This window comes from Oncorhynchus masou, chromosome 31 (assembly GCF_036934945.1).
Source record: "Oncorhynchus masou masou isolate Uvic2021 chromosome 31, UVic_Omas_1.1, whole genome shotgun sequence".
Taxonomy (NCBI): domain Eukaryota; kingdom Metazoa; phylum Chordata; class Actinopteri; order Salmoniformes; family Salmonidae; genus Oncorhynchus; species Oncorhynchus masou.
This window is the reverse complement of record NC_088242.1, coordinates 37,549,149-37,561,845: the sequence shown is the minus strand read 5'-3', so window position 1 is coordinate 37,561,845 and position 12,697 is coordinate 37,549,149. Positions and strand designations below refer to the sequence as shown.

The window sequence follows — 12,697 nt, the reverse complement described above, 5'->3', positions numbered from 1 at the left end:
GTCGGAAAGATATCCGTTTGTCTTCTGACAAATCAACTGTAAATTTCGGTGTTCCTCAAGGTTCCGTTTTAGGACCAATATTGTTTTCACTATATATTTTACCTCTTGGTGATGTCATTCGGAAACATAATGTTAACTTTCACTTTTATGCAGACGACACACAGCTGTACATTTCAATGAAACATGATGAAGCCCCAAAATTGCCCTCCCTTGAAAGCCTGTGTTTCAGACATAAGGAAGTGGATGGCTGCAAATGTTTGACGTTTAAACTCGGACAAAACCGAGATGCTAGTTCTAGGTCCCAAGAGATCTTCTGTTGAATCTGACAATGAATTATTTTTTTTTTACCTTTATTTAACCTTTATTTATTTGGGCGGTAAGCAAATTGGAGTGGGTCTAGGGTGTCAGGTAGGGTGGAGGTGATATGGTCCTTGACTAGTCTCTCAAAGCACTTCATGATGACGGAAGTGAGTGCTACGGGGCGGTATACAGTAACCCCAAATATCATATTACTCCAGTGCTAGCCTCTCGACACTGGCTTCCTGTTAAGGCTAGGGCTGATTTCAAGGTTTTACTGCTAACCTACAAAGCATTACATGGGTTTGCTCCTACCTATCTTTCCGATTTCGTCCTGCCGTACATAGCTACGCATACACTACGGTCACAAGATGCAGACCTCTTTACTGTCCCTAGAACTTCTAAGCAAACAGCTGGAGGCAGGGCTTTCTCTTATAGAGCTCCATTTTTATGGAATGATCTGCCTATCCATGTGAGAGACGCAGACTCGGTCTCGACCATTAAGTCTTTATTGAAGACTCATCTCTTCAGTAGGTCCTATGATTGAGTGTAGTCTGGCCCAGGGGTGTGAAGGTGAACGGAAAGGCACTGGAGCGACGAACCGCCTTTGCTGTCTCTGCCTGGCTGGTTCCCCTCTCTCCAATGGGATTCTCTGCCTCTAACCCTATTACGGGGGCTGAGTCACTGGCTTACTGGTGCTCTTCCATGCCGTCCCTAGGAGGGGTGCGTCACTTGAGTCACTTATGTGACTCAACCCGGACAGGAAGATTGGCCTTGTCTCAGGGTAGTAGGTTGGTGGTTGAAGATATCCCTCTAGTGGTGTGGGGGCTGTGCTTTGGCAAAGTGGGTGGGGTTACTGTATATCCTGCCTGTTTGGCCCTGTCTGGGGCTATTGTCGGACAGGGCCACAGTGCCTCTCGACCCCTCCTGTTTCAGCCTCCAGTATCTATGCTGCAATAGTTTATGTGACGGGGGGCTAGGGTCAGTCTGTTATATCTGGAGTATTTTACCTGTCTTATCTGGTTTCCTGTGTGAATTTAGGTATGCTCACTCTAATTCTCTCCCTCTCTTTCCTTCTTTTTCTCCTTCTCTCTCTCTCTCTCCTTCTCTCACTCTTTCACTCTCTCTATCTCTTTTTCTCTCTCTCATCTCTCGGAGGACCTGGGCCCTAGGACCATGCCTCAGGACGACCTGGCCTGATGACTCCATGCTGTCCCCAGTCCACCTGGTCATGCTGCTGCTCCAGTTTCAACTGTTCTACCTGAGGCTATGGAACCCTGACCTGTTCACTGGACGTGCTACCTTGTCCCGGACCTGCTGTTTTGGACTCCCTCTCTACCGCACTGTACCTGTCTCTAACTCTGAATGATCGGCTGTGAAAAGCCAACTGACATTTACTCTTGAGGTGCTGACCTGTTGCACCCTCTACAACCAACCACTGTGATTATTATTATCTGACCCTGCTAGTCATCTATGAACATTCGAACATCTTGGTCATGTTCTGTTGTAATCTCCGTCTGTACAGCACTTTGTGACATCGGCTAATGTAAAAAGGGCTTTATACTGTAAATACATTTGATTGATTGATTGTCTCTCAAAGCACTTCGTGATGAAAGAGGTGAGTGCTATGTGGCGATAGTCATTAAGTTCAGTTACCTTTGCCTTCTTGGGTACAGGAACAATGGTTGCCATCTTGAAGCATGTGCGGACAGCAGACTGGAATAGGGAGAGATTGAATATGCCCGTAAACACACCAGCAGCCTCGAGGACGTGGCTAGGGATACCGTCTTGGCCCGCAGCCTTGCGAGGGTTAACACCTTTAAATGTTTTTCTCACGTTGGCCACGGAGAAGGAGAGCCCACAGTCCTTGGTAGCCCTGCCACTTCTGAGCAGCCAAAGAGAGCGAGTTCTGTATCAGGATCAATGGCCCTCTCATATACAGTTGAAGTCGGAAGTTTGCATACACCTTAGCCAAATACGTTTAAACTCAGTTTTTCACAATTCCTGACATTTAATTCAAGTAAAAATTCCCTGTTTTAGGTCAGTTAAGATTACCACTTTATTTTAAGAATGTGAAATGTCAGAATAATACTAGAGAATGATATATTACAATTACTATTTGGTAGCATTGCCTTTAAATTGTTTAACTTGTGTCAAACGTTTCGGGAAGCATTCCACAGGCTTCCCACAAGTTGGGTGAATTTTGTCCCATTCCTCCTGGCAGAGCTGGTGTAACGGAGTCAGGTTTGTAGGCCTCCTTGCTCGCACACGCTTTTTCAGTTCTGCCCACAAATTATCTATGGGATTGAGGTCAGGCTTTGTGATGGCCACTCCAATATCTTGACTTTGTTGTCCTTAAGACATTTTTCCACAACTTTGAAAGTATGCTTGGGGTCATTGTCCATTTGGAAGGCCCATTTGCGACCAAGCTTTAACTTCCTGACAGATGTCTTGAGATGTTGCTTCAATTTATCCACATAATTTTCCTACCTCATGATGCCATCTATTTTGTGAGGTGCACCAGTCCCTCCTGCAGCAAAGCACCCTCACAACATGATGCTGCCACCCCCGTGCTTCATGATTGGGATGGTGTTATTCGGCTTGCAAGCCTCCCCCTTTTTCCTCCAAACATAACGATGGTCATTATGGCCAAACAGTTTTATTTATATTTCATCCGACCAGAGAACATTTCCCCAAAAAGTACAATCTTTGTCCCCATGTGCAGTTGCAAACCGTAGTCTGGCTTTTGGAGCAGGGGCTTCTTCCTTGCTGAGCGGCCTTTCAGGTCATGTTGATATAGGACTCGTTTCACTGTGGATATAAATACTTTTGTACCTGTTTCCTACAGCATCTTCACAAGGTCCTTTGCTGTTGTTCTGGGATTGATTTGCACTTTTCGCACCAAAGTACATTCATCTCTAGGAGACAGAACGTGTCTCCTTCCTGAGCGGTATGACAGCTCATGGTGTTTATACTTGCGTACTATTTTGTACAGATGAATGTGGTACCTTCAAGCGTTTGGAAATTGCTCCCAAGGATGAACCAGTCTTATGGAGGTCTACAATTTGTTTCTGAGGCCTTGGCTGATTTCTTTTGATTTTCCCATGATGTCAAGAAAAGAGGCACTGAGTTTGAAGGTAGGCCTTGAAATACATCCACAAGTACACCTCCAATTGACTCAAATTATGTCAGAAGCTTCTAAAGCCATGAACATTTTCTGGAATTTTCCAAGCTGTGTAAAGGCACAGTTAACTTAATGTATGTAAACTTCTGACCCACTGGAATTTTGATACAGTGTATTATAAGTGAAATAATCTGTAAACAATTGTTGTAAAAATGACTTGTGTCATGCACAAAGTAGATGTCCTAAACGACTTGACAAAAGTATAGTTTGTTAACAAGAAATTTGTGGAGTGGTTGAAAACGAGTTTTAATGTATCCAACCTAAGTGTATGTAAACCTCCAATTTCAACTGTATCATTGGTCCCATCTGTGACATGCACTTATGTCAAAATCTTTAAAACGGGGAGCGAAGATGGTCAAAGTATTCCAACTGACAGAATAAAACAACAATTCACTTCAACTACAATAACATTCTCAGTAACGATTACATATATTTTTCTTCTTGCTATGACTATGATATGGGGTTGTTTATATGGATGCACCGACTAAGTGGCTCTAGATACTGTAAGAGCATTTGCTGAGTGACCAACATGTAAATTAAAAAATAAACACTTGAGCTCTGGACCTGAACACGTACAAATTTGGTCGGTTTCGGATCAGATCCAAATCTGAACTAATCATAGACGTCTCGGCTGTTTCACTAGTTGAACATCACATTATAAACGGGTGATTCAAGGCCTGAATGGTGATTGGCATGACAAATAATGTATTTGTACTGCTTAAATTACGTTGGTAACCACTTTATAATAGCATTAAGGCACCTCTGGGGTTTGTGATATACATTGCTCAAAAAAATAAAGGGAACACTAAAATAACACATCCTAGATCTGAATGAATGAAATATTCTTATTAAATACTTTTTCTTTACATAGTTGAATGTGCTGACAACAAAATCACACAAAAATTATCAATGGAAATCAAATTTATCAACCCATGGAGGTCTGGATTTGGAGTCACACTCAAATTTAAAGCGGAAAACCACACTACAGGATGATCCAACTTTGATGTAATGTCCTTAAAACAAGTCAAAATGAGGCTCAGTAGTGTGTGTGGGCTCCACGTGCCTGTATGACCTCCCTACAACGCCTGGGCATGCATCTGATGAGGTGGCGGATGGTCTCCTGGGGGATCTCCTCCCAGACCTGGACTAAAGCATCCGCCAACTCCTGGACAGTCTGTGGTGCAACGTGGCGTTCGTGGATGGAGCGAGACATGATGTCCCAAATGTGCTCAATTGGATTCAGGTCTTGGGAACGGGCGGGCCAGTCCATAGCATCAATGCCTTCCTCTTGCAGGAACTGCTGACACACTCCAGCCACATGAGGTCTAGCATTGTCTTTAAGTAGGAGGAACCCAGGGCCAACCGCACCAGCATATGGTCTCACAGGGTGTCTGAGGATCTCATCTCGGTACCTAATGGCAGTCAGGCTACCTCTGGCGAGCACATGGAGGGCTGTGCGGCCCCCCAAAGAAAGGCCACCCCACACCATGACTGACCCACCGCCAAACCGGTCATGCTGGAGGATGTTGCAGGCAGCAGAACGTTCTCCACGGCGTCTCCAGACTCTGTCACGTCTGTCACATGTGCTCAGTGTGAACCTGCTTTCATCTGTGAAGAGCACAGGGCGCCAGTGGCGAATTTGCCATTCTTGGTGGTCTCTGGCAAATGCCAATCGTCCTGCACGGTGTTGGGCTGTAAGCACAACCCCCACCTGTGGACGTCGGGCCCTCATACCACCCTCATGGAGTCTGTTTCTGACCGTTCGAGCAGACACATGCACATTTGTGGCCTGCTGGAGGTAATTTTGCAGGGCTCCTCCTGCTCCTCCATGCACAAAGACGGAGGTAGCGGTCCTGCTGCTGGGTTGTTGCCCTCCTACACGTCTCCTGATGTACTGGCCTGTCTCCTGGTAGCGCCTCCATGCTCTGGACACTACGCTGACAGACAATGCAAACCTTCTTGCCACAGCTCGTATTGATGTGCCATCCTGGATGAGCTGCACTACCTGAGCCACTTGTGTGGGTTGTAGACTCCGTCTCATGCTACCACTAGAGTGAAAGCACCGCCAGCATTCAAAAGTGACCAAAACATCAGCCAGGAAGCATAGGAACTGAGAAGTGGTCTGTGGTCACCACCTGCAGAACCACTCCTTTATTGGGGGTGTCTTGCTAATTGCCTATAATTTCCAACTGTTGTCTATTCCATTTGCACAACAGCATGTGAAATTTGTCAATCAGTGTTGCTTCCTAATGGACAGTATGATTTCACAGAAGTGTGATTGACTTGGGAGTTACATTGTGTTGTTTAAGTGTTCCCTTTACTTTTTTGAGCAGTGTATGGCCAATATACCACAGCTAAGGGCCGTGTCCAGGCACTCTGTTGCGCATAAGAACAGCCCTTAGCCGTGGTATATTGGCCATATACCACTCTGCCTCTGGGCTTATTGTTTATTATAGTGCGGCAGTTTACTAAAGTAGAGAACAGTACAGTAGAGCTTTATTCAGTAAAGTACAGTAGTTTAAGTCAGTAAAGTAGGGTAGAATAGTTTCATTGTACTTTACTCTCTTTACTGTACTGCATTGTAATGTACTGTCCAAACTTGTGAAACAGATGTCTATGATTGGTTCAGATTTGGTCCAGGCCAAATCTGAACCAATTATAGACGTCTATGTTTGGGCCAAAAATGTCTGTGGATGTTGAAATCAAGGCCGGGCCAAATATGAACCAAACATAGACGTCTATGATTGATTTGGATTTGATCCGGACCAAAAATCAACGTCCTTGTATGTTGAAATCAAGACTGTACCAAAAAAGATACGTTGCAGTTGGTAAATGCTTTGTGGGATCTATACATTTTTTCTTTAAAGCTAAATTCTACTCTTCCCACTGTCACACAAATCATCTCATTGTCAACACAAGATGTTCGGATCAAATCATATCATTTAATGTGTTCAGGAAAACCCTACAGAAACAGTTGTAGGGGAAAACTTACAGATTTACAATCATTCTTAACAGAAGTGCCAGCATAACCTCCAGTCACACAATTTAAGAGGGTGGTTATCCCCCCGGCCCACGCCCTCTGTGGTCATTCTTACAGCTCTTGGAATGGAGGTACTGGTACCTGTTGGTCTTAGTAACTCAAGTATGAAGCACAAAGTTGCTAAATGTAGCCAATGTTAGCACTCAGACCCTTGAGCTAGGCTTATTTTCTTCATTAGCCTAGCCCTAGCATATTTGGTGCTTTTCCTTCATCACAGCGACAAAATTAGCGAGAAGCTGGGTACAGCCAACCTCTGAGACAAGAATAATAATCTCTTGAACATTTCCAGGTAGAACACAAAATGTAGAGCGTTTACACCCTTGAGGGTACACTACGTTTAATATACAAGATTTGTCATACTGCTCAATTGCATTTGGTTCAGCAGTTGAACAAACAGAAATGCTAGAACTAAAGACAATGGACATGGAACATTTCTAGGAATAAAGTTTGAAGCTTCTGAATGTCAACAGTCGACCAGCCCAATGCAGCCTATGAAAAACAACCATGTATTGAAATGCTCAGTTGAATAAATAGGTGACAAATTGAAAATGCAGGAACATATTTGCTTTAAATTCAGTCAATACATTGTCAAAATGTGTCAAGTTTTCACAATTCGAAAATGACCAAAAGGAAGTCATGTAACATTTACCGTTTTTAAATTCAGAATGAATTTTAACCTTAGAGGGAGAATATTTCCCTATGGTTGTTGGTTTGTGCTTCATGGTCTCTCCCTCTCTTGCTGGGAAAAAGGTAGTGTTCGCTAGAGAACCATTGCTAAGAGATGTTGGTAATATAATAATAATATAAAAAGAAAAGCATGGTTTTCAAGTGATGCAAAGAACAAACAAGAGTGGAAGGAGAACTTTTTGATTTGTTTCAACCTGATACAGGTCACAATGTTTTTTTTTTTTAAATCACAGGTGGGGGCTGGGTAAGGTTTCAAAACAAAACACGTTAAAATGCAAGGCCTATTATTCAGTCTCAACACTGGTGGGACAAATAAAGTTAAATATCTACCAAGGAGGGAGAGGAGAACCGTTTGCACTCTTGCTCTTTCTTTGCTTTGTAAAAACCATGCTTGGCATAGGGGAGAGGGGGTCGTGCAAGAGAGAGTTGGCTTGGGTGGGATGTGGTGGGGTGGCGCTTGAGGAGCCAGACCACCATTTCCACCGGAGGTGTGTTAAAGGCACGACAGGGTTACTCCCAATCCCAGCTAACAGACACAGAGACGCCTTCACACCCTTGACTGCAAACACACAGTACACACACACACACACACACAAGCAGCACAGGCTAGAGCCCCAGGAGTAAGGATTGATACAGAAAAAGAGATGAAGGATGAGGTTTTTGGAGAAAGACTGTGGAGGGAGGAGTTCCGAGGGGCCAGGGGCTTGGAACCGGTGCTGCCAACTTGTCAGACAGAAAGAAGGGGAAAACAATGGTGGAATGGATCATTTCTGGTTCTTGAGCTGGTTGGAGAGCCAGTCGAGGCCCTCGTAGAGGCCGTCCCCACTAGTAGCACAGGTGGCTTGGATGTACCAGCTGCGCTGGCGGAGAGCGTGGAGCCCCAGCTTGTCTGTGATCTCCGCAGCATTCATTGCATTGGGAAGGTCCTGAGAAAGGGGGTTCAAATGATTTATCCTCTACCACACTTTGCAATTACGATATCTTACTCAAGCCCAGTGATAGCGCAAGGGGTTGGCAATGCAAATAATGTTACGTGTGCGTGATCAATGAGCACCGTCCAAACATAATGTTTAGCAGGAGCAAAGAGCACTACAAGGAGGTAAGGCAGTCAGAATTCAGATATGAACACCATCCGTCGCACAAAGTAAACAAGATCACCTGTTTGTTTGCAAAAACGAGCAGCACGGCATCTCTCAGCTCGTCCTCTGCAAGCATTCTCTGCAACTCCTCCCTCGCCTCGTTCACTCGCTCCCTGTCGTTGCTGTCCACCACAAAGATAAGCCCTGCAGAGAGGCACACAGTTAGATATTGAGAATGTGACACGGGTTCTCCGACGAGCAAGCCTTGCTCTCGTAATGGTGGAGCTATCTATGGACCACCGTTGCCAGCGCTCTTCAAAGCGCTATTGGATCTTACCTTGAGTGTTCTGGAAGTAGTGGCGCCATAACGGCCTGATTTTGTCTTGACCGCCAACGTCCCACACTGTGAAGCTGATGTTCTTGTATTCTACCGTTTCAACATTAAAACCTGGACAAAGAACACAGAATGTTACAAAGGCATTAGTGAGGCACATATTTCATATGCAGCCTAATATGGCAGTGGTATTACTTTTGGTGATAGGCTAATGCATTCAAGGAAAATTGTCCTTACCAATTGTAGGAATGGTGGTGACAATCTCTCCTAGTTTGAGTTTGTACAGGATGGTTGTTTTTCCGGCAGCATCGAGTCCAACCATGAGAATCCTCATCTCCTTCTTGCCAAATAGGCCCTTGAACAGGCTTCCAAACATATTCCCCATGGTAACTTATGTGAGGAGAAAGAGGAATGCAAGGTGAACTGAGGTAATCAGTAATGGTACATGTTTACATTTCTAACGGAATGGTATTAGCTATGTAAATTCAAGGGGGCAGATAAGTCTGCAGAAATGAACTCCCAACCATCAACTTATTAACCAAACCCAACAGCCTGTTATGTAGCCTACAGCTTTAGTTAGCTGTATGACTGTGCATGCATTCTGTTCATTTAGCATGTCAGAGCTAATGCTGCTTTCACTGACTAGTCGAAACGTAGACATTTCCGATTTGGAAACTCATTGCAGAAAGATGAGTTTCCCCACCAGAATCGACCAATAGGAAGCTGAACGTAAATAAGGTTCAGAGCACTCGGTGGTCCCGTTCTGTGAGCTTGTGTGGCCTACCACTTTGCAGCTGAGCAGTTGTTAGTCCTAGAGGTTTCCACTTCATAACAACAGCACTTACAGTTGACCGTGGCAGTTCAAAGGTGGTATCCTATGATGGTGCCATGTTGAAAGTCACTGAGCTCTTCAGTAAGGTCATTCTACTGCCAATGTTTGTCTATGGAGATTGCATTGCGGTGTGCTCGATTTTATACACCTGTCAGCAACAGGTGTGGCTGAAATAGCCAAATCCATTCATTTTAAGGGGTGCCTACATACAGTACCAGTCAAAAGTTTGGACACACCTACTCATTAAAAGGGTTTTTCTTTATTTTACTATTTTCTACATTGTAGAATAAGAGTGAAGACATAATAAAATATAACACATATGGAATCATGTAGTAACCAAAAAAGTGGTAAATCAAAATATATTATACATTTGAGATTCTTCAAAGTAGCCACCCTTTGCCTTGATGACAGCTTTGCACACTCTTGGCATTCTCTTAACCAGCTTCACGAGGAAGGCTTTTCCAACAGTCTTGAAGGAGTTCCCACATATCCTGAGACATGTTGGCTGCGTTTCCTTCACTTTGCGGTCCGACTCATTCCAAACCATCTCAATTGTGTTGAGGTCAGGTGATTGTGGAGGCCAGGTTATCTGATGCAGCACTCCATCGCTCTCCTTCGTGTTCAAATAGCCCTTACACAGCCTAGAGGTGTGTTTTGGGTATTTGTCCTGTTGAAAAACAAATGATAGTCCCACTAAGTGCAAACCAGATGGGATGGCGTATTGCTGCAGAATGCTGTGGTAGCCATGCTGGTTAGGTGTGCCTTGAATTCTAAATAAACCACTGACAGTGTCACCAGCAAAGCACCCCCACACCTCTTCCATTCTTCACGGTGGGAACCACACGCGGAGATCATCCGTTCACCTACTCACTGCGGTTGGAACCAAAAATCTCAAATTTGGACAGATTTCCACTGGTCTAATGTCCAATGCTCACTTTTCTTGGCCCAAGTAAGTCTCTTCTTCTTATTGGTGTCATTTAGTAGTAGTTTCTTTGTGGCAATTCTACCATGAAGGCCTGAGTCACTCAGTCTCCTCTGAATAGTTCATGTTGAGATGAGTCTGTTACTTGAAGTCTGAAGAATTTATGTGGGCTGCAATTTCTGAGGTGTAGTAAACTCTAACGATCTTATCGTCTGCAGCAGAGGTAACTCTGGGTCTTCCTTTCCTGTGGCGGTCCTCATGCGAGCCAGTTTCATCATAGTGCTTGATGGTTTTTGCGACTGCACTTGAAGAAACTTTCAAAGTTCTATACATGTTCCAGATTGACTTACCTTCACGTTTTAAAGTAATGATGGACTGTCATTTCTCTTTGCTTATTTGAGCTGTTCTTGCCATAATATAGACTTGGTATTTTACCAAATAGGGCTATCTTCTGTATACTACCCCTACCTTGTCACAACACAACTGATTAGCTGAAATACATTAAGGAAAGGAATTCCACAAATGAACTTTTAACAAGGCACACCTTTTAATTGAAATGTATTCCCAGCGACTACCTCAAATGATTATTTATTTTATGTAACTAGGCAAGTCAGTTTATAACAAATTCTTATTTACAATGACGGCCTAGCCTAGCCTGGCCAAACCCGGACGCTGGTCCAATTGTACACCGCCCTATGGGACTCCCAATCACAGCTGGATGTGACACAGCCTGGATTTGAACCAGAGACTGGAGTGAAACAGTGCCTTAGACTGCTGCACCACTCGGGAGCCCAATGAAGCTGGTTGAGAGAATGCCAAGAGTGTGCAAAGCAGTCATCAAGGCAAAGGGTGGCTACTTTGAAGAATATAAAATATGTTTTGATTTGTTTAACACTTTGTTGGTTACTACATGATTCCACGTTTTATTTTAGGCTGAGTTTCTGTACAGCACTTTGTGACATCAGCTGACATCAGCTGTACATTTTATTGATTTGATTTCATGGTTGAGGTCTTCACTATTATTCTACAATGTAAACAAAAAAAACATTGTACAAATAAAGAAAAACCATGGAATGAGTACGTGTCCAGACACTTTGACTGGTATTGTACTTTTTTAATGGGATTGGGGGGGTAAAAAAACTCAAGGCCACTCCTGAACTTCTAAAACAAGACAAAGTACGTTGAAATGATAATGAACCTATACATTTTAAAATAACTGCACTTTATCAGCCCCGCAAATTGCTTTTGACTAACAAATCAGTCCAGAAAAAAAAAATCAGCGTGGCCCACGAAATTATTGCACATGGCATAAACTACTGCCTTGTTTAACACAATTCGGAACCTACGAGATCAAATTTGCGTACGCTTTTATTCGCGGAGCTTCCTATCGGCTGATTCTGATACTCTCCAACTGGAAAACTCCGACCTCTGGCTACAACGACTTTCCAAGTCGAAAATGTCCCGAGTTTCCTTCATTGCTGCATACAACCTGCAGTACAATTGATGTCAGCTGACACGCCACTGCAAGCTGCTTTGAGCCTATCAGCGGTATGAGCTCGAAAGCTGGAGTTCTGGGACAATAATCATCACCATAAATGTAGTCATTATTTTGCCAAGTTGTGATTGCTCCTCCGTCCTAGCTTCAATACACTATGCAATTATGAATGCACCTACGTTAGCCATGCTATCCAAACAGAGCACGATTCGTACTGGCCGAGGAAGGCCTCCCGCTTAGCTAAGGCTGAATGCTTCCCATCAGATGTTGCTTTCAACATACAACTGTGATTCAAATATAAAAATTTACTTCGCAACAGTCGTACCTGATAAGACAGTGAACTGGACGGCCGACATTATTCTAGCTAGATAAAGCCAAACGAAGAAGCTTAGCTAGTTAGCCAGCATGGGCGGATGCTAGTTAACAGACAGCCATAGCACAACAAACTGAGGATCTCAGGTATTTCATACGTTTACCGAACGTGTCGTTTTACACACATTTGGTACTAATCGTATGCCAAAACTATGGTCAGCAAATGGCCTGAAGGACGAGGCAATGTTAGTTAACTTAGCAATAGCCTATGTAGCTAGCTAATGACGCGTCAGATGTAGAGGAAATGATGACGTCATTGGAGCAAGCGGAAACGGGACATTTTTGTCCGATTTTAGTTAACTCTAACATATACATTATTGTATGTTAACATAACGTCATGTACGTATGATATATTCACCTTAGAACACGGCTTCTCGATCTTTCGTCCCTTTCAGTCACTCCAAAATGGCGTTTTGCGCAACTCATGAGACACCGGTGTGTGGGCAATTCCTACT

General features: G+C 43.8%; 1 protein-coding gene across 1 annotated transcript; it reads right to left on the bottom strand.

Moving 5' to 3' along the window:
- Positions 1-6,403: 6,403 nt before the first annotated feature.
- On the bottom strand, positions 6,404-12,697 carry LOC135523905 (ADP-ribosylation factor 1-like). The gene is made up of 5 exons (XM_064950917.1): positions 12,601-12,697; positions 8,859-9,011; positions 8,625-8,735; positions 8,367-8,491; positions 6,404-8,134 (listed from the first exon to the last, which is right to left on the bottom strand). Exons 2-5 carry the CDS (start codon positions 9,004-9,006, stop codon positions 7,973-7,975), a joined length of 546 nt encoding a protein of 181 aa, XP_064806989.1. The 5' UTR covers positions 9,007-9,011; positions 12,601-12,697; the 3' UTR covers positions 6,404-7,972.

Coding starts and splice junctions, on each gene's coding strand:
- LOC135523905 (XM_064950917.1), bottom strand. CDS start 9,006: ATGGGGAATATGTTTGGAAGCCTGTTCAAGGGCCTATTTGGCAAGAAG. Junction 8,492..8,624: donor CTACTTCCAGAACACTCAAG/GTAAGATCCAAT, acceptor GCCTCTCTGCAG/GGCTTATCTTTGTGGTGGAC. Junction 8,135..8,366: donor TCGTTTTTGCAAACAAACAG/GTGATCTTGTTT, acceptor CCCCTTTCTCAG/GACCTTCCCAATGCAATGAA.